The 22,755-nt window shown below is 41.2% G+C and overlaps 3 protein-coding genes across 4 annotated transcripts in view; 1 reads left to right on the top strand and 2 right to left on the bottom strand.

Annotated features, from left to right (window-relative positions):
- Window positions 1–22,755, top strand: part of IKKbeta (I-kappaB kinase beta) — a 526,241-nt gene that overhangs the window by 242,254 nt on the left and 261,232 nt on the right. The window lies entirely within an intron of this gene.
- The window catches only part of Pax (Paxillin), a 198,687-nt gene that overhangs the window by 138,361 nt on the left and 37,571 nt on the right, over window positions 1–22,755 (bottom strand). The gene's annotated exons all lie outside the window — the stretch shown is intronic.
- Window positions 1,305–20,767, bottom strand: Usp7 (Ubiquitin-specific protease 7). Of its 2 annotated transcripts, XM_065221547.1 has the most exons (4): window positions 20,166–20,767; window positions 15,572–15,847; window positions 13,676–15,260; window positions 1,305–4,570 (listed from the first exon to the last, which is right to left on the bottom strand). In XM_065221547.1, exons 3-4 carry the CDS (start codon window positions 15,251–15,253, stop codon window positions 2,834–2,836), a joined length of 3,315 nt encoding a protein of 1,104 aa, XP_065077619.1. In that variant the 5' UTR covers window positions 15,254–15,260; window positions 15,572–15,847; window positions 20,166–20,767; the 3' UTR covers window positions 1,305–2,833. The 2 variants fall into 2 exon arrangements, with proteins under 2 accessions (XP_065077619.1, XP_065077618.1); XM_065221546.1 differs by lacking the exons at window positions 15,572–15,847; window positions 20,166–20,767 and having other exon boundaries at window positions 13,676–15,478.

The following is a 22,755-nucleotide window of genomic DNA, read 5'->3' on the forward strand; positions in this document are numbered from 1 at the left end:
ATTCAGACCTATCCGCAGCATTCGACAAGTTGAACCATGCTATTGCGATCGCTAAACTCGGCAGGCTCGGTGTATGCGGTAATATTCTGAGTTGGTTTCGATCATATCTTACCGGTCGGCAACTAAAGGTTTCCATAGGAGATTGCAGATCAGCCAGCTTCTTCGCCACATCAGGTATACCTCAGGGAAGCCACATGTGACCGTTATTTTTTATACTGTACTTCAACGACGTGCATCTCCTCGGATATCATATGCAGATGACCTCAAAATCTTCCTACAAATCTGCTCCATTGCTGACTGTCACTTTCTTCAACGTCAGCTGAATGTATTCGCTAGTTGGTGCAGGTTAAACAGAATGGTAGTAAACCCAGCCAAATGCTCCGCTATTAGGGCCTGTTCATAAACTACGCAGACAGTTTTTTGGGATTCTTGACCCCCCCCCCCCCCCTCCCCCTGCATAAACAATTGTCCATACAAAAAAATTAAAATTTGTATGGGCCGTGGATAGTTGGTACGAAATTTCGTCAAATTTTCTGAATTTTATTTAACTGTTGCGGTAATATATTTCACCGAGGACAGATTTTGATTTTAAGTGGGTACCGTATGAAATTCAAAATAAATGCTTTTCGTAAAATTCCATAATCATTTTGTATGAAATTCGAACGAATAGTTTCCTCATTTATCAATGAACATTTCAAAAGGTCCTATATGCTTCGATCGACTCTCTTCATCAACTTTCTCGTTTGATAACCACTGCTATGCGCACAGATTTCGCGCTATTTGCACCACATAGTTTGATAAAGGAGGTTCTTATCTAGCGTCCAGAACGTCAAGTACAACAGGGAAAGGTTTTGCAGCTGAGTTATTAACGAAATAATTATTAAAGCATTGAGAGGAGGAGACAACTTAGTTCCCCAAACGAATCCGAGTGAAAGATAAATCATACCAAAAACCATAATAAATGTTGGACATCCCCACCCGCCAAGAGAACACAAATTTACCTCAACCACAAAGCGGTCACCAACGACGAGGCTAAACCGCCCTATAAATGGCAGAAACGAGAAACGCATGCAACCAACACAACCAAGGACGACGAAACCGTTATTGATGTCTTCGATGATAAAGCAATTCCGCAGCAGATGGGAGCAGCACGTAACCGCAGAAAGGCCTATACCTATCATCATCAAACCAGCTAATCACTCCAGGAAGCTATTTGTAATGATGCGTTCTGGATTTCCACACGTCCATCAGCAAATTAATTCCGAACTGCTGCCCGCCACCCCGCCAACTAAAACAATGATGCGTAGATTTTTTGAACATTTTTTATTGTTTTTCATTTTTTATAATTTTTACTTGTTTTTATTACAATTAGCTCCTTCCATCCTCCATCTCTTACTCGCTCTCTCGTCAACAGCTTTTCCGGGACTCCATTCTTCCGGTCTTCTAGAAGAACTTAGTTTAGCAATTCTTTTTTTATTGTGTTATTATTATACTGATTCCCCTTTTCCCACACTTTCTGCATTTTATTTTCATGTTGGCGCGTCGTTAGAAACGTTCATGCTTTTGTCAATCTTTCCAAGACCGACCTTTTTGTTAGCTTACTTCTTTTTCTTTCGAAGAGGCAGAGGAAAGAAGTGATTTTTTTTATTACTGAGTTTTGAAACAAAAACTTCTCTTAAATATGTGGTGGAAAAATGAAACAAAACAGATTTATACTTCCGGCGACATTCAAGGATGAGTTTTGACCATTTTCTTTTCTTCTTTAATATATCATCAGGCTTTCTTCCACAGTCAGCGATTTACCCAGCGAGAATTTAAAAGTGATTCATTTTTTTCTGTGTCCTTGGATTTACTAGCCGAGCTTAATGTGTTTTTTTTTGTTCTTCTTTTGCCTTGCATGTTGCAGCATTTTGTTTATAACTATAGTCTTAATTGTGTAACCTTTTTTCATTTTTTTTTATATTTAAATATAAATAATCGATTTGCCTTAATTTTTTTTTCTCTCTCTGTCAGTGTTTTTTTTTTTCGTTCTCACTTCCGGCAGATGATAATGTGTTTCTAGGCTAACCCTCGTTCGTTCTCTCTTCTAGGAGCATAGTAGAGCGAAAGATTTTAATATTTGTTAGAACAAGAGCTCATAATCCTACACTACTAGCCTGGGTGTCGAAATTAAAGAGGGGAAAAACAAGCGTCATCATTCATGATTGAAGTGTGTTGATGTTGTTGTTGTTGTTGTTGTGGGTGATCAAACGTAAAAGCTATTATTTTGATAAAAACATCGTTCCTTCTCTTTTCACAGATTTTGAACTATCGACTGCAGGAAGTTTGAGGACATTCATGGTTCCCAGAATCGATCGTTATAATTACTAATTCACCTTAAATTCCTCACAAATCTTGTAAGCCTTTCATGGTTGTTTTAAACTTGTCGATATAAAAAAACGGTACGTAATAAAAATAATAATAACAGCATTTATCTTTCACTTTTCAACTGGTTGATTTTGTTTTTCTTTTCTTGGAACGTGACAATTTTATTCTACTGCACAGCTGCTTCCACTTAGCGGTCATTCCGATGCGTTTTTAAAACATATATCAACATGGATGGGTGCTTTTACTTTCCCTTCTTTTGATTTTGCAGAAGCACTTCCCGAATCACCATAAGCAAACACCCACGCACATTGCTATGTGCAAATGGATCAAAACCACCAGTAATATGAACGATTTGTTTTCCTGAATATTTTGTTTCTGTATTTCTGGGACAAACGGAACCAAGCAGCGTCATCAGTGATTGTTACACAAAGCCAGGAGAAAAAGATCTACACAAACGGCATCCTATTTAATTGTAAATTTTGATCGCCTTTTCCATATAGTTGAACCTGCTTCGCTTGGTGTTCTTGTTGATGTGTTCCAGTCCCAGGTAGGTTCGCGAATTGGGATCGCTCGGGTCCTGTTTGAACATTTCCAAGTTAATCTCGATCGTCTCGTCGTCGATGTAGTCGATGTGTTCGGTGATGATGGCCAGCTTGTACTTTTCCCACTCCTTGTCCGACACGTTCAGCTTCTTCTTCATGCGCTCCTTGAGCGTGGCGAACGTCTCGTGGTGCACCGTCCGGATGAAGAAGGGGATTCCAAAAATGCTACCAATATCCTTGGTGAAATGCAGTACCGGTACGAGCATCTCGGTCTCCGACAAGTTGATCTCGTCTTCGGCCACCTCTTCGATTCGGTACATCTTCTGATTGCTAATGGTAGACCGCTGCACGAACGTATTGTCCGTGTAGTCATGCAGTTGATCCAGCGAGGTGTCCTTGGACGGTCCCGGCGCTAGTCGATTCTTGGACAATTCCGATATTCTCAGGATCTTCGAACTATTTTCACTGAACTCGATCACTTTGGCTGCCTCGGCAAGGAGACTCTGCACGGTTCCGTTCTTATTTGGATACAATATTAATTCCTTTTCCTCTTTCAGGTTCGGCATCAGATACAAGCAACGGAACTGTTTCTTGTTTTCCAATTCGTTGATACTAATCGATAACTTCTGGTAGAACAACTTCCTCACCGATTTTGCCTTCGTGTAGCTTAGAATATCCTTCAACGTGCCCGTATAAGTATACGCCAGAGGCTGTCCCGGAATATCGCTAAAGTTTTTACACTTGAAAAACTGAATTTCATACGGATTAACGTTAATCCGTCGTCCGCACGCCTTCGCTATCTGGTCGTAATTGGATTCGGATGACAGGTCCAACGTAAATCCGGCGTCATTTGGATTCAGCGTGTCCACAAATACCACCTCGATCCGACAGTACAAATCCTTCAGATATTCTTCGCACGTCGGAAACTCCAGATGTTCCACGCCCGGGTTCACCTTCTCGATTATGATAATCGACCCATTGATAGCCCGCGCCAGCGCCGAATCAATTACAAACAAGTCCCTAATTTTCGTCGCCTTGTTGATGTCCGTCACTTCGTACAGCTGGATCTCCGTTCCCGGTTCGAAATGCGCCCGTCTGATGCACTCCTCCTGAAAGTTGCGATCCGACAGAAACTGCTTCGCCTTGAAGAACCCATGACCGCAGTAGTTCAGTCGCTTCTCGATCGGATCGTACGATTTGAAGAATATCAGCAAATCGCTCTCGTCGATCGGATGCAGTTGATCCGCATCCGGCGCCGCCACCTCCAGGAAAATGGTCCACGAGTTCTTCGGATCTTGATAGGCGTTCTTACTGCAGGGTTCATTTGCATTCTGATTGATCAGCGTGAACTTGTGTATCCTCAAATCGTTCTTCGTCACGGTCCACATACGCATCTTTTCCGGGTCCACTTTGAATGTTTTTGAGAACAACGTGGCCAGTTCGGCGATCGTGGTCGCTTTGCGTACCTTGAAACTGCGGTACGTTGACGTGGCCGGATCGAAGAGGTCCGATTTCTGATAGATTTCCATGTAGTCCTCCAGCAGGACGTTGATGTTCATATAGCTGGTGGCTTCGGTGCGCTCCGTTCGGCGGCACTGCTGGATGCGCCGTTGCTCGTCCAGGCGCTCCTGTAGCTCCTCCGGAATGTCGGAACATTTTACCTGCGGAGTTAAGGTTGATTAGTGAAACGGTAGGGGTGATCGTTTGGCGTACCGAAGAAGGATATATGGACGTGGTTACAGTTACAAGCCGGAATACGAATTACAATATATATATACGAAGTACCTGTATTCCTTATGGCGGAAGAACCATCCCCAGTTTTCTTTACATTTTGAAGGTCACCCTAACGATAGTGCGTTGTTATATGCAGTTCGGTGAATATTTATATAAACCCCATAAAAAAATTGGTAATGATTTTTTTTTTCAAAATGGGTCAAGAGGGCCACTCTTATGGGGCAAAAAGGCCATAGGTCTAAAATGCCTTGCCCCAGGTGACCTTCTTGCCCCTAGTTCCCCTAAGCGATTTTGTCATTTATCTCACCCACGCTTCGGAAAATCGCTCACCCACGATCAGAAAATCGCTCACTGTGACTCTGTTAAAGCTAGATTTACAGGTTTTATGTGTCAAACAAACTGTACAATATTTTCTTGTTACTTAACACATACAAAATATCAACATAATTCCTTAATATTTCAAGATTTCATAAAACAATTGTTTAGCCAAAATGAATGGAAGGCTTGGAAACTCAATTTTAGTAACGTTTCATCGGTTGCTAAGTGAAGAATTCAATCAATAACATGAAGTATACCATTGTTCAATGTTTCATTTTATCCGGCGTAAACTATCCATAAAATATGTCATTACATATTTGAAAATCTAAAATTAAATATTCACTGGCACAACACTTTTGAGCAAGCTGCAATCACCCTCGCATTCTCGAAATGGGCCTCGATCAAGGAATCAAAAATATCTTCAAATGACAAGCGATAAACGAACCGAATGATAACGCTATGGCAGAACTAGAAAGAATGATGTAATCTTCTTCCTTTGTTCATGACAAGCAGCCCGTGCGACACAGCTCACTCGAGGCGGTAGAAGAAAACGAGCCAATTGTTGGCAAGCTGCTTCACGAAGTAAAGCCGAAGATGATACACGTGCAGCGAATCCAACACATAAAGCAAACAACGATACAGACAAAACGCTTGCTACGACTACCACGACAAACTCTCACTGCAACACAGGTCGATAGGAGTGGTAGAAGGATAATGAATGATACATTGCTTGCCTGCTTTGTTGCAATATACACGGAAGAGAACATAGCTCGATCTGAATCGAGAAAAGATATCAGTGTCAACATTTCAAAGGGGCGTAATTGCTTTTGTAAACAATGGCTTTAGCCGTCGATTTCTCGGGAATAAAAGCTCACACATGAAAATTAATAAAACCAACAAGTAGAGGAATATTTTCTCTACCAGCTAGCATTTTTAATTTGGAGGGGTAAGCTTTAATTCGCGAGAAATCAACGGTTAAAGCCACTGTTTACAAAATCAATTACGCCCCTTTGAAATGTTGACACTGATATAACAAAAAAAATCCCATTAACACACGTGTATCATCTTCAGCTTTGCTTCGTGAAGCAGCTTGCCAACAATTTGCTCGTTTCCTTCTACCGCCCTGAGTGAGCTGTGTCGCACGGGCTGCTTGTCATGAAAAAGAATTAAGAAGATTTCCATTATTGCTTTCCACTTCTGACATAGCGATATCATTCGGTTGGTTGATCGCTTGTCATTTTGTCATTTAGAGATATTTTTGATTCCTTGTACACGTGTGATAATTGGCATTGACGACGACTCTGTAGCTCTTTACTCCTATGAGAAAATCCATAAGCAAACGTCAGACTGTGCGTGAACCATGGCAGACTTTGTACTATGCTTTCACTCCACCGAAAATTCCCATAAGAAACTGTCTATATTTGCTGGAAGAGCAAATTTTTCGACGGTGCCGTCAACGCCAATGGAAATTTGTTTGTTATGTCTTTTCTCGATTCAGATCAAGCTATGTCCTCATCCGTGTATATTGCAGCAAAGCAGGCAAGCAATATATCATTATCCTTCTACCACTCCGATCAAGCTTTGTTACAGAGTTACAGAGTTTGTCATGGTAGTCGTAGTAACCGTTTTGTCTGTATCGTTGGTTGCTTTGTATGTTTGGATTCCCTGGCCTCGATCAATCAGGCACAACGACACCCAGTACGCTCTCTGGTCAAAAGGCAAGGGTAGTGCTTAGTAGGACGGAAATTAGATCAAAAACCCTATGGGGAATAAGTATAACAACCAATAACAAATCCCATAGGTACGGCGAATTCATTAATAATAATCAAATAGATCCAACTATCTCTTAGCAAAATGGTTAATATCTAAAATCTACAATCAAGCTTAAATTTAAAAAAAATATAAGCGATTTGAGAATTCAACTTCTAAATCTAAAAAAGTGTTATCAAAATGGAATCAACTCCGCATCAGCCGCTTCCATCTTCTTCATCTTGGACCCTGAGACGCACCGTGGACAGTATTTTGGAAGCCCCCAGTCCTTCCGACGCAGTCGTGCCTCCGCTGACATCGCTCATCGGAGTCGGCCCGGCCCTGCGATCGGAAACGGAGAGGGGGTCTTCCGAATCTCCCAGTCAGGTGAGTATAATTCAAGATCTGTCTTGGAACATCCCCTGTCTGAAGTCGTTGCCAATTTTAGATCGTAATGCAGCCCCCACCAGGCTACTTATCGTCACAGTCAGGCCATCTGCATGTATTACCAGAACGCTGGTCGGATGAATTCCAACATCGATGATTATCGCTTAGCGGTTTCGGATCGTTGCTTCGACGTCATCGCTCTCACTGAGACTTGGCTCGGCAAGCGTTTGGTTCCGAATACGAGATTTTTCAATGCGGTCGGAATCCGCACAACAGCCGCAAATCTTCTGGTGGAGGCGTTCTCATAGCGGTCGGCTCTGGATTGAAGGCAACACTTAACGAAAACGATTCATGGAATTGCGTGGAACAAGTTTGGATTGCCATTAAGCTCGCTGACCGCACTTTGTTTTTGTGTGTAGTTTACTTTCCTCCGGATCGAACTCGCGACTCTACGCTAATTGAATCCCACAGTCAGTCTACTCGAGCTATAATAGAGATCGCTACAGCTGCTGACGAGATGATAATCATTGGCGACTTCAATCTACCGGCAATTTCTTGGCGATCATCTTACGGTGGATTCCTGTATCCGGACAACGACCGTTCTACATTTCACTCTGGAGCTGTAAGCCTTTTGGATCATTACAGTACCGCCACTCTGAAGCAAATCAACCACGTAGTTAATGAGAACAACCGTAGCTAAAAGTATGTCCGTATGTTAAAGTCTTCCAAAAGAGCCGCACCAAGAAAATACACCAAGTACCACACCGAGATGGTCAACGGAAGCTACGATCTCACCCGAAAACTTTTTGGAATTATGTGAATGAGCAACGAAAGGAGTTTGGCTTTCCATCGACTATGGGAAGCAAAAGAAACATCGACAACTATCGCGGCATCACATCGTCGTGTGCCATATCTAAACTGTTCGAGTTGGTCGTTATGGAACCATTAGGCTCTCAATTCAAGCAGCACTTGAGCGAAGACCAGCATGGTTTCATGGCACGGCGGTCGACTACTTCCAACCTTCTGTGTCTCACCTCGTACATTACGGAGAGTATGACAGACCATATGCAAACAGATGTCATCTACACTGACCTATCAGCCATCCTATAGCGTTCGTCAAACTGGATAGGCTCGGTATACACGGCAGTCTCCTACGATGGTTCGCATCGTATCCTATCTATCTGATCGTCAGTTGGAAGTTACAACCGACGACTGCCGATCTCCTTCGTTCCCTGCCACTTCGGGTATTCCGCAAGGTAGCCACCTCGGCCCGTTGATATTTCTTGTGTATTTCCACGACGTCAATTTCGTCCTCGACGGTCCACGACTGTCGTTCGCAGACGACATGAAAATCTATCTCCGAATCCGAACCATCGCTGACTGCCACCTTCTCCAACTCCAACTCAACGCTTTTGCTAATTGGTGCCAACTGAACCAACAAAATGTTCAGTAATCATCCAATTACATTCAGTTATATCCTAGAAGGCGTTGACGTACATCGTGTGAATCACATTAAGGATCTGGGAGTCAGCCTGCATATCTCGCACGTGAGGCATTCAGAACGCTCGGCTTCATTTTCAGGATAACTAAAAGTTTCACGGACATCTACTGTTTGAAGTCGCTTTACTGCTCCCTCGTCCGGTCGGCGTTAGAATACTGCTGCCCTGTATGGAATCCCAATTACCAAAACAGTGTACAAAGAGTAGAGTCTATTCAACGACGATTCATCTGGTTTGCCCTTCGACGATTGCCTTGGAGGGATCCTCATCGCCTTCCAAGCTACGGAAGTCGGTGCCAGTTAATTCACCTGGATCCTTTGTGGAGTCGAAGAGATACGACAAGGGCCCTGTTTGTGGCAGAAATTCTACAGGGCAGAATCGATTGTCCTTCTATTCTACAATAAATCGACGTTAACGTTCAACCACGAGAAATCCGTAACAACGCAATGCTGAGGATACCTTTTCGTCCTAAAAACTATAGTTCGTAATGGTGCTATCAATGGGCTACAAAGGGTTTTCAATCGTGTTGCTTCCTTATTTGATTTTCACTTGGCACACTAGACGCTGCGTCAGAGATTCCGTGATATATTTTTAAGAATTAGGAATTAAGTTGCTCTTCACGGCCTTTGCAGCTTGTTACTTCTTGACTAAATTGTATTTCCTAGTATTGCTTAACCCATCATTAGGACTAAACCTAGTCTGTTGATGTAGAACCAAATAAGCAAATAAACAAACTTGGGATCTTGGTGGGTTAAAAATTTGTTAACATTTAATGCTTTCGAATATTGAAAATTTGTACAAATTCGGGCATCATTTTCTCAAGTCCTAATATCAAATTTTGGTTTGGATTTTAGAAGATTATTATTTTTATTTTTTCTATACCCGGATGTTTTCTTCAAATCCGGGATCTCGATGTATTATATTTTAAGTATTTTTTCAAATTCAGGATATCAAAAGTCACAGAATGTGGAAAATGTTCCGAACAGCGCTGCCCAACGTGCGGCCCACTGGTCGGACGTGGTCTCTGGATCTCAGCAATGATATTATGCTAGCCCAATTTTATTCATCATTTTGAATTTTAGCTCAGAATGAATAAACAAATTGCATCTTGAAACATGTTTATCGATCAAAGATACAGCAATTAAAAAAAAATCATGTTTAGAAAGGTTGGGCAGGTCTGGTCTAGTATCCCTAGGTGATATTTTTCAAAGTCCAGGAAAGAAATGATAACACAGGTTGTTTTGAGATCTGATACGACGACATTTGAATAAAGTTTGTACAAGTGTCTTCAGAATGAGTATCTAGAGTCTGTCAACTAAAAAAAAAATCATTCTCGATCATAAGCGTGTTAAAAAAGCTACATTTGTTTCTTTTTTTATTGTGTATAATAATTATGGTCAGTGTTCACTCGGCTGTCGACAAAAGCAGGCCACTCTCGATGTGTGCCACGCGATCGTCTGTTTTCTCGACAGCAACCATTGTGTGGTCCGCCTCATTGTTCTTCATCAGCAGTTCTTTCGGTCGATGCGTCGTCGACTTTGGAAAGCAACCGTTTCGTGATGAGTGTGTGAGTGTCGACCACGTTTTGCGTATAGTCGCTATATTCATAGTCTGGCGGATAGAATCTCGGGAACCAATTGAGCTGTCAAATAGTGGAACCAATAGAGCAAATCACGACCAACAACAGAAAAGAGCACATCAGCTATTACGAACAAAATTTCGGAAACCGTTTTCTCGTGACTAAAGGATCACCTACACAAACTAACGCCATCTTTAGGTTGTGGAAAATTTCCTCTATCCGATGATGCTGCTAATTTACCTTCGATTGGCGAGGAAAGAATAATCAACGTTTTGTTTATAAAAGTTGATAGTACCTCTTCAATTGTTGGTCTACAATATATTGAAATGGTTCCGTTTTTTGATAGATCGAAATTCTATCCGCCAGACTATGAATATAGCGACTATAGTTTTGCGTCCATTGCTGCAATGGAAGCGCTTTGCCCCCTGGGGTGGGACGTGCTGTCAAATCAGCATACTGATCATTCTTGTATGAAATTGGTTCAAAACGTAAACAAACCCTGTAGGTTTCTTATGGCTTGTTTACGTTTGGAACCAGTTATGCGAGGTAGGCGACGATTGTTCGTATTTGACAGCCACCTCCCCCCCTTGTTTGCCCCACGATGGCGTAACTGCCATACCAGTGCTAGCAAAATCAGACATCAATTGATATGTTTCCGCTCTCATGCGCTCGCAATATCACGCGTGATATTGGAACAAAATATCATGCTTGATATTGATTTTACAAGCTCCTTTGATATTGCGAGACTATTCACAACGTGCAAAAATCAAGCTGAGAGTTGACTCGACACAAAAATGATTCCATTGCACATAGTTTTCTTAGAAAGAGAAAGCATAGTTTGCTATTTCTTTTTAATCTTAACCGATGGCAGACGCGAAGGGACTGCTGCAAGCTATTATGGAAGTTTCTGTTGCATTCGGATGTAAAACAAAAATCATTAAACTCAACCTCACCACAGTTTGGTGAGATTTGCAGTTGGTGAGTTTTGTTAGCTTGATATTCTGAGCTGCGATATCACAGCTTTCAACAACAACCGCAGTTGTTTGCTTGTTGATTTTGAGATTTTTTGATATTTTCCCAACACTGTGCCATACAATGAAACCACTGGAAGCGGCTCCAGTTCTGATGGAGGAGGCTTTTTGGATAGGGGAAGATAAAGTGTTTATTGTGTTGTACCTTTTGACTATAGTTTTAAGATGTATTGTATAGTGACCAAGAATCCTCGGCTCTGTAAAGTTAATTCGGTTGAGCCTTATCAAATAAATTAATAAACAAAAAAAATGATTATGGTGCAATTTTATAAAATCATTACTAATGTTAAGCGATGAATCTTTCCCATAGAATACACTGGCAATTGTTTCAACGAGGACAATTTTCCCCTAATGACTTTTACATACTCTAATCTAATCTAATCTAATCTCACACTAACGCAGCCAATACTTTGAAAGCATCCTGGAAAATGACGGCTTCACGAATCCGTCATTTTTCTTGTCAACGGCCAGGCCAACTGCGCAGCATGTGCCGCAAAGAGGATTTCAAGGAGTCAAGTGATGTCAGAAATGAATATCTGAAACCACTCCACAACCTGAAGAAACAAAGGAAGAAAGCGTGGACCTCCCGTACCAAACGCTTCCAGTTACAATTGAATAATAGTATTTATATGTTTTCGTTGGGAGCATAATTGCTATACAATTTGATTTATGCTCCGGGTGTCTTTGGATGAACTTTTGGCATTTGAACCAAAGGCCAGGCTATTTCTGGGTTAACATTTGAAACAAGCGGAACCACCATCCGTAGACGACAGCTCCAAACGCAAACCCTTCAACCATCAAAAACACACCCACGAAATATAACACCAGCATCTGATAGAGCAAACTTTCTTTATCGAAAGGCCCCGACAGTCCACGTGGGCACCATCTAAATTCAAAGAAACCCGCGTCAAAAGCCACTGCCCTCAAACGGTCGTTTCGCCCACTTCAAACTCAACCCAGATTTAATGCCAAGGTTATAGCGCCTTATCTCGCTCTTTCCCCTAATGACTTTTACATACGAACTAAAACTTCCCGGCATGGTTGTGAATTATTAGAATCAGTGTTGTGAAAATATCAAAAGATCTTATCTCACCAATGTGCATAATCTCATTTGAGTATCGTAAACCAAAAACTCAACACGCAAACAACAGCCGATGATATTACAAGCTGTGATACGGTTGCTATGATATCATGCTAACAAAACTCCCCGGCTACAATTCTCACCAAACTGTGTTGAGTTTGAGCTTCAAGATTTTTGCTGTACATCCGAACACGAAACGAAACTTCCATCACTGCTGGCAGCAGTAACTTCGTGTCTGCCATCTGTGAAAGAAAGATAGCAAACTATGCTTTCTCTTTCTAAGAAAACGATGTTTTTTTTTTTTTTTTTTTTTTTCCTTTATTTTAGAGATTTTTAGCCTGAGGCTAGTTCATCTCTTAAGAAAACGATGTGCAAAGGAATCATTTTTGTGGTAAGTCAACTCGTGGCTGCAATTTTACATGTTCTGAATAGTCTCGCAATATCAAAGGAGCTTGTAAAAACAATATCATGCTTGATATTTTATTCCAATATCATGCGTGATATTGGGAGCCCTTGAGAGCGAAACAAAATCATTTGAGTGAGGATTATGCCATCACTGATTAGAATTGCAAGTTAAAACTTTTTTTGCTGTAGTTTTATATTATGTGACAAACACACGAAACTCTATATTAAAAAAAAGTCGGGAAATTTCTATGCAAGTAAAGATTAAGAGGTCTGATTCCTGAAATCGTGACTGCTGCTTGATCAAATATTCAAGATTTATCTTTTTAGTTTTGGGTTTGATTTATTGAGTCTGTCGGAAGTTTAAGCTATTTTAGTAAATCTTATCTTTTTAGATCAGCATTTTTCAAACTGCTATATTTTTAAGAACAAGGACCCAAATGAGCTAAAATTTAGCGCATTTATTATAAAACATGAATCTTTTATTTGAAGTAATTTTACCAATTCGTTCAGTACGAAAATAGTTACAACAGTTTATTTTTTTCTGATAACAAACGGTCGATTATTGACACAAATCCGAGCTGATGCGTGATTCTCAATCTCGGAATCTAACATCACAATCAGGTAGAGGATTTCTCTACAATTTGGTATAGTTTGATCTGTTTGTTTACAAAAGCATGTATGCCGTATTTGACCAGAAAATTAACATATTATGAGTGACCAGAAGAAAATATTGATTGTTGTTGCAAATATAGTTCCCACTGCCTCAAATGGTTAACAGTCAAAATTGATGCGCCAACTCCACCATAATCTGCCTCATGAAAACAAAATCAAAACCTTCATCACGAACCAAAATAATGCTCCAGTAAACAAGATAAAATTCATTGCAACGTCTTTCACAAGAAATCGAATATCCTTCTTCGGTAATCACACTTAGAAATGCATAAACACAACAACAAAAAAAACCAGTAAACTTTCGCACTCACCTCCTCCAGCACCTCGTGGATGACCGATTCGCGCACGTACACCAACATGTACGCATTGCTGCTGTGCCGGATGTTCAGGTCGTTATCGTGCCCGCCGTAGTTCTGCTCGATGGCTTCGTTCCGGGTGCACCGGGAAACCACGTCGTCATCGAACTTGCACCACTTGCCGTCGTTTTTCGGATTGATGTACACCACATAGTGCCCACCGTGATTATCACCCGAGTGAACCAACACGGCGTGCAGGATGTACGTCGCGGACGTATCTTCCGGTTTCTCCAGGAACGGATCCAGATTGATTTTCTCGTCGAACTCGAAGCGGTCGTTAAACTTCACCGAACTGTCCGTGATTGGATCGTACTGGAACCGCATCAGGTGCAGATGCAGGACAGGGGGAAACTTACTGAACAAGATTCCCTTTTCGGCTTTCTGCAAACCGTGCTCGCCAGCGTCGTACTTGTTGTCATCGTCCAGGATTTCCGTGGCAATGTAATCCTTGAACGATTCGTTGATATTCTTCTTGCCCTTGATGTTGAGCTGAATGTCGTAAAAGGTTTCCGTTCGGCGGCTGGTATAGTCGACGTTTTGGCATTTGATGTAGGAGATCATTTTGCCCTCGAAAAGCTTCGGGATGGTTCCCTCGAGACTGGTTCCTTTCATTTTGTTTTCCAGCTTGTCGAGCAGGACCCGCAGAAACTCCTGGACGTCATGTTGCATGAACGAATCGAGCGCATCCCAACCGAAGCTTTTCGTGAGCTTCTTGGTTCCGACGGGCTTGCTTTGAGTTTGCAGATCGTGAAACACGCGCTGCAAGGCCAAGGCAACCGATTTGCAATCATCGTCGGCTTCGGTTGGCATTTTATAGACTGCTTTTCGCAGTTGGTTCGTAAAGTAGAGCGTTTGAAGCAGCGAATTCATGTAGCACGTCGCTCCTTGGTTCTTTAGGCCCACGTAGCCGGTATGTTTCTTCGAATCCCAGAAGATACCGCGAGGGGGCTCGGCTGTCACGTGCACCTCCAACGTGATGGCATCGTTCTGGATGTACCCGTTCTCCGGGTTGAGAATATCGTGCCAGTTCATGAAGAACGAGAAGCCCCAATCATTTTCGATCCGGCTAAACGTGTGACGAATCTTCCGCACGAATGCATCCCGTCCGGGGATGACCGACAGCAATCGTAGTTCGGCCGAGGCAAAGCAGCTCCAGTTCGTACTGTCGCTCTCCCCGTTGCACTGCAGGAAGAAACCAAGTCCTTTGCTAGGCGGGGACGTACTATCGTTGGTTCGCTTCATGGCCATGATCTTCCAGGGCAGGTTCCGAACATGGTACGGCGGGGAAAGGATCGAGTCATTGAGTCTGCTCAAATTCTCTACCTTAAAACTAAAGGTCGCTTCCGAGCGAACCTCGTCGTCCAGATTGTCCTGATCATCCATGCTCATCTGTTCCGGACCGGCGACCGCTCCTCCTATACCACCGTTAGCCGGATTGTTTACCACCGCTGGAGTGGAGTTCTGTACATTCGGGGGATCCAGCTCGTTATCGTCTTGCGTATCCATTGCTTCGACGTTCTTGTCGTAATCCATAGCGGCGCTGGAATTATATTTACAACGTTTCGGTTCCGTCATCGTTCGACATTTTTTGTTGTTGTTTTTATTGGTGTGCGTGTTTTTATTTTTTCGCGATGCACAATTTCAGGTTATTTTCGTTTTCAGCAGCCGCGATCACACGAGGAAAAAGGAATTATTGGGTTTTAACACAGACACAGAGATGATGAAAAAGGTGGAAGAAAAAGAAGAAAAGAAAAAGAAACTTTCAGAAAAACGAAGGCAAATGATTGCGACAGTCGAGATAATTGCCCCTAGCCCTCCGGCGACTGAGGTGGGCAACCGCGGAATACGTACTTTAAGCCCCCGTCCGCAGTCGGAAGAAATCCCAGCTCGATTCCGTACCGGATCCTCTCTCGTCGTTAGCAATAAGGCAAAATCCTTCCGAAAGCAGCACTTCTCAGCTTCTCCGTTCCGTTTCGGATGCACAAAACTTTTGACGTTCCGTCTGAGCTGTCAGAAAACGCGACGAGAAGGCAGCAGCAAAATGGAAGCCTACTCCTCCTGGCTCGGGCGATGAGTCGTGTTGTTCTGCTTCCGATCAAAATATGCCTCTATTCCGAAATCCACTGGCTATTTTCGTGCGTTCCGCGGTACCATTGGTCACAGGCAAGCGCGGAAAAGTTCCGAAATATGGACAGAACGATAAAAATTACACAAATTAATGAAAAATGCGAACAACTTTTACACCTGGTCTTTCATCAGTCGCGGCTATGAAACTCACTCTGGGGCTGCCATCCAGAGTGCAGACTCGCAAATCACGAAACGAACACTCCGCGGTGGCAAAATGCTCTCTCGCTCTCTCATTTGGTGGAAATGAAAATACTTCTCACTGCTCATGGTCGCTCACATTTGTCATTCTCGCTACACCCATGTCACGGCAGAGATGTGAACCGTTTAAATGGTATTCGAAAGTCGGGACTACATGGATGCACAGTTGCCAGCTTTCAGTGAAGAATTTGAAGAGAACGGTTTATCTAATACACAGGGGAAATGGCTCTAAGATTAGGCCCATCGCTAAAAATATGCTATTTATCAATTTTATCTAGATGAACGCGTCATTGGGACGGATGTTTTTGGACGCTATTGAAAATATAGTCGATTGCTGAATTTTTGTATGGGCCAAAATTAAGGGCATTTAGGTAGACTTTACATCCATTTCCCTTACATGCGTAACATTTGAAAACGACACAAAAAGCGTTTGTAAACAAAAGTTACACGCAAACCGAGATTCTTCTTTTTCCGATAGTGGTAATGTTTTGGTATTCGCTCATAAAATGAAGCTCTTTTAGACACTGCATAAAAGCTGATGTATTTTTAAACATGTTTGCGTCAAAATAAATTAGAAAAATTCCCGAGTTGATCTATAAAAACAGCCCGGTGGCAGGCCGTAGGCAAGATTGTATACGATGACAGCGGGCCCAGTACAGCAAATCAAACGATTTGGGCCCCGGACATGCTGCCTACTGTCAAACATAGCTGTTAGTAAAGGACTTGTCACCGGCCTGATAAACAACCACTACTGATGCGCACTGGCAACCCCAGCGAGAGGGGAGGACACATGTCATTCCAGATAAAACAAATATTTTTCAGAATTATGAAATTATATAAGATTTTAGATCACATTTTTTCTAGTACGATTTAAGAAGAGGTTGCATAATATATTAAGCCTGTCAATTTTGCCGCCTGAGAGTCGCTATCAGCGATTTTATCAATTATCACTCACTCACTTAGCGATAATAATAAATAAATTTGTGATTCTTAGAATGCAAAAATGGCAGGTTTTGTTTTTCAACCTCTAGTTGAAAAACATAACCTGTCATTTTTGCATTCTAAGAATCACAAATTTATTATTATCGCTGAGTGAGTGAGTGATAATTGATAAAATCGCTGATAGCGACTCTCAGGCGGCAAAAGGTTGAAACTTACTAGTAAAACATGTGACTGATTTCATTATTCCGAAAAACATGTACCCTTTTCTCTCTAACTGTCTGACTAGCAATAATAAAGAGAGAATATTGTTCGCCTCCTCCACGTGCTGGAGTCATCAGAGTGCTGATGCGACATCTACAAAGAATGAAGGGGACACGTGAAACTCTACTGATGTCAAAAAACGTTTTAGGGTTAACATTTAAAACTCAATCCTAAGATGCCAAAAAAATCTCGTGCTACCGAATCAATCTACGAAGAATCGTTTATAGCATCACGCTCCACCGTTAAACAGGAAATTTTTCATAGCTCTCTTTCTATCTACTCAGCGTGAGCGGATCTCATGACAGCAACATAAAATCTTCTCTGCATGTCAGATAAAGTCATCTTCCTCGAAACTTGGGAATCTCGAAATTCAGATTTCTCTAGACTGCAAAAATGTCGAGTACTTAAAACATAATTAAGATTTTAGACTGTAAAGTCAGCTATTGCACTATTCATGATTCCTAAGTATGTTTTTATAGTCACTTTAACACTGTTCAGATAATTCGTGACTAGAGACTTGAGCTCGTGACTTTCAGCATGAGAGGCATGAACGCTAACAACTACGTCATAAAGTGCCTATAACAGTGTATTAGTCATATTTTTGCCTGATTTCATATCCATATGGGATAGTTATTTGATAACGGGTAGTTAAGAGTCCTTCCCTTAAGTAATTTTGTAAACAATGCCTTCAAACGTAAATTTACTGAAACTGATAGTTCACCCAAGCAAACTAACACCTGAAAATGTTTTATTCTAGAACCTCAGGATGTTGAACTTTCTTCTTAATTTGTGATACTGAAATTTTTTACAACTCCAAAAATCTTTAATATTCCTTCAAGCTCGAGATGTTGCTATGTCTGAAATCTTTTTAATATTTCAAAGCCCGTGATTTCGTTTTTTATTTCAAACCATGATCTTGATTTGAAAGTTTGTTTTAGTGTGGGTTGTAGAATTTTTTTTCCAGATTTCAAGATCTTAATTAAGCTGTTTTCAAGTGATCCGCAACCTTGGTTTTTGTTTGAAGACTGGGGTCTTAACCAAAATTAAATTCAATTTTTTTAAAATGTCATGGGTACGAAACCTCTCAAATCTTTCTGGTATAGAATATCAAAAATATGTTTAAGTCCGAAATTCCTCGAAAATCAAATTATTCAGAATCTCAGAAATAAGCTAAGTCCACAATCTTCAAAATTTACCTAAGTACGAAATTTTTAAATTGAAATACGTCCCAAAACCTCGAAGAAATGGTCGGTGTCTTTGATCTTAAAAAAATGTTTCTAGTCCAAGAACTTTTCGCGGGACTTAAATTGATCAAGTCAAAGCCTTCTAAACAAATTCATTGTTTCACTTTCTTACATGAGAAATATTTCCCATAATTTAAAGAATTCCCTGAGTTTCCAGGTCATAAATGGAATTCCCTGATTTTGCAGGTAGTCGACACCCTGATTATTACTGAACGCACTTCGTAATTTCAAGAGCACAAATCTCAAGACTCACGATGTTTAGAACTATTATAAATAAGTTCTATTACATTAGCAAAACTCATCAGCTTAGCGCCCCTGGTGGGACTTTGTATGGGAGCGAGCTGTCAATAATAGATTAATACCCCGTTCAGATTACAGCATATATCACGTAATATAGGCTGTCTTGCAATTGGGTTCTTTAAGGGTATTGAGGTAAATGCATATTCGTAATCTGCATTAAAAATACCCCTCACCATCCATCTCCACAAGGGGAGTTTGGTAAAGATAGATGATAAAACTGATTTGTACCTTCCTAAAAGTTGTCTAGCTCGCTTTCTACTTCTATGTGAAATTTTCACACTGCCGTACTCTAAACGGAACTATCAATTCTATACTTTCATCTCCTCATCTATTGTATAAAAACTACCACTTTAGTCTGTTATTTGAAATTAGCATCTTCAACTATGTCAATCGTTGACTTCACGCAGAAGTAATACTAAACATATAGTCAGTCTTTTTTTTTTGTAAGTTTTTACAAAAAAAAACCGATTCCTATTGTCTTACAAACCATTTCTGTCATATGTAAAAACATTACAAAAAAAACTTGCAGACAAGGGAATGTCACGATCCCCGAATATTCTAGCGGGAATATTTTTTTCAGAATCAACATGCCAAAAATGAGCTGAGACAAAGCAGATGCGTATAGTCAGGAGGGGCTCAAAAGAGTCCAATTTGAATATAATTCCGTTTAAAAAACACGGGGATATTCCCTTGTGGGATCAGAAGGCAAATAAATGACTGGCATAGCCCTGTTCCCGCTTTCGATAGTTTTCAGCATGTTTCTTCAAATTTCCGTTGGAGCATTAGACACGTTAGGTCAAACAATGCAAAAGTCTCAATAGTACGGAACAACCAACTTGAGGTTCAGAAATGTCTGATATAAACGTCAACTAATTGATAACCGAAATAATCAGAGAAATATTGGCATAATTTAGTCAAAAGCTGTCGTATTCATGTATTCATATTACATATTTACATTTGTCCTTCCACAATCAATATTACTGACAGTATGATGGCATTTATTCAACACAAGAGAAACAATATAGCTGGCAACGGTGCATATTTACGTCTCACGATGAGATTCCCGTGAGAAGTGAAGATTCCAACACAATCAAAATATGAGCAAGTGAGCAAATTCCCTCACCCCAAATGAGATGCGATCACCGTACAGCAGCTCCCGTCTTGCACAGCGATAGAAGCAAACAAGAAGACGACAAAACATTGCTGAGCGAGTGTGAGTTTGAAAACGACATCACCATACACAATTAGATGGCAGATTTTCGCCGCAAGCTCACTACGGGCCAAATCCCTCTTCTTGTTTGTTTCCTCGCCGCATACCGCGCGCACACACCTTCTCCACAAGATATATGATTCGATAAAAGATTCCACCTCACCTTGTCCACTTTGGGGTCGAAGAAAAAGAAAACCGAATCCACTTTTTCCACTCGCCTTTCTGCAGTTTCGTTTTTCCTTCTGCTGCTGATTTTCGTCGCCAGGTAATTTGCTTGCAAAACTCCTTCTCGTCGCTTATTATGCAATATTCATTCTGGTTCGGTCGGAAATCCGCTGCAGCCAGTCGGAAAAATCGATCCAATGGTACTGCGCTTTTTTTCTGTTCTCTTCGAGGAATTTTATTACTTTTCACTGCTTCTCACTCTGCACGTAGTACATGTTACATGTACGCCACAGCACACGAATCCAATGGATTATACTGCCCTTCTGAAAATTTTCAATCCGTTTAGCTTGCCGTAGGTACTTTTAGTTCGCCCGACGACGTGAGACGTGTTTTTCTGCTCTCTATCCTGGCGAAGCTATTGGATACATTGGCAAAAGAGTGACTCGATGGACAATTGCGAGGAAAATATTGGCCACTGCTCTCTTTGCTAGTAGACACACACGACAAGACTCAAAGTCGGTCGATTGACACAAAGGCGAAAATATCTTGTACATTCACGGCTCACTCACCAATCAATTCGCACTATACTAGCTTCTTTTATTTCCACTCACTCTGTGCAGACAGTGCACAGTGTAGTCACCAACACAGCTATCGAAATCCGTACGGTGTAGTGTTGTTCCGTGACTGCGAAAGATGCACTGAACTATTTACAACACACACTCTCTTTTCCATTGAACGGACGTCCGTCGCTCTGCTTGCGTGAGAGAGACGGAGATGGAATGAAAAAAAAACCGGGATGCACTTATGCGTCGCGCGTGAATGCATAAGCGGTTTATTTTGACAGCGAGCAGCATCGGAAAATCTGCATGCGATGACGCGAAGTTTTGACAGTCGCGAATGCGATGAAAAATGGTACAAGGTTTTCTCACACTATTGGGATTTCATTCATAAACAGTTAAGAGCCACTCCTTGGTGAAGGTTTACTTTTTGAATGGAGCATAAATTCGAAGTTTTTGTTTTTGCATTTTCCGTTTGACTAGGGTGACCAGTATTTGCAGAATCTGCTTGTTGGTTGGGGACTCGTATTAAGTTCTGATTGATTTTAGATTAGAACAAGGGTTTTCATATCGCGCTCCTTGGAGCTTATACTACTCTACGGTGTGTTTTCTAGGATAATAAAAAAGGGCATTACGGAAACTACTGCGACTACACGGCTGTGATGAGGTGGAAAAAATGACCCAGCCAAGGGCGACAAGGCAAAGAGGTTTTCCTAGAAACTTCTCCACGACATACATTTCATTGACATTTACAGGGTGATTGGGAATAACTGTCACTTTTAAAATTGGTCATAACGATTGAACGGTTGCATGATTTTTTGATATCAGTATATTCCAGATATAGGAACAATTGATGTAATGTCGGCTTAAATGCCCCTAATTTGGGCCCATATATAAATTCAGCAATCAACTAAATTTTCAATAGCGACCAAAAATATCCATTTGTACCGTCCCAATGGCGCGTTCATCTAGATAAAATTGATAAATAGCTGACTTTTAGCGATGGGCCCTATCTTAGATCTATAGGCCAACATTAGAGCCATATCCCCTACTACATATATAACATTCAACTTAGCATACTTTAATTCAAATCTCTCTCCCTTTACCTTTAATTACAAGTAACATTTGTCACGAAAATGAACCACAGCTAGCAATTTCGTCATATCGACCAGAAACAACAAATCCAGAACAACATGTGAAAAGGGCATACAAGCTTTTTGTAAACAAACCTTCTTATGCCCTTTTCTCGCCACCCATATGACACCAACGCAAACCTTCAACATCACCGGGTAGGGGACACTTTCCCCTTCCCGATGATATTGCTGGTTTGCGTGGGCGACCCTCGGTTGGTGAGAAAAGGGCCTACAAAGGTTTGTTTACAAAAAGCTTGTATGCCCTTTTCACATGTTGTTCTGGAAATACCGTGCGGGACCGAAATCCGTACAGCACCGAAATCCGTACACCCTGTTGAATTTGTTTATTTATATGCATCATAACAATGTAAATATTATACATGAATACATATTCATGTTCATTCATGCATCAGCTTGATGTTTACTTCAACAATTAAGCAGTATAACATGCAATTAAAATAAGAAAAATAAAAACCTTATCACGTGTCGGGCATTTCTGTCAATCGGTTGCGCTCTTAACGATTTTCTAAGAAAATGTCTCGGATTTACTTCCAGTTGTTAAGCGTATTTAAGTGATTTTTGCAAGTAGTTTCCTGAAGGTCGATCGGAAAGGTAAGTGTTTATCGTTTTATATCTCAATTCTAAGCAATGGATCGTTCATATGGTATTTATTTATCAAAATTAGTACTGTACGGATTTCGATCCATATATAACAGCTGATTCTAAATCCGTACACTTGTGCATCACTAATGACGATTCTACTTTATCGAAGGTTTTTCAGCAGATCATGGAAACTAAATACACGCCGGAGGATTTTGAGAAGACTGTGGCAATGATGCGTGCGGAGAAATCTTACCGAGAAGCATCCAGGGATTTTGCCGTTCAATTCACCACCATA

This window comes from Ochlerotatus camptorhynchus, unplaced genomic scaffold, assembly GCF_037179485.1.
Source record: "Ochlerotatus camptorhynchus isolate MF236.1 unplaced genomic scaffold, CSIRO-AGI_Acam_v1.1 ptg000144l, whole genome shotgun sequence".
NCBI classification, from domain to species: Eukaryota; Metazoa; Arthropoda; class Insecta; order Diptera; family Culicidae; genus Ochlerotatus; species Ochlerotatus camptorhynchus.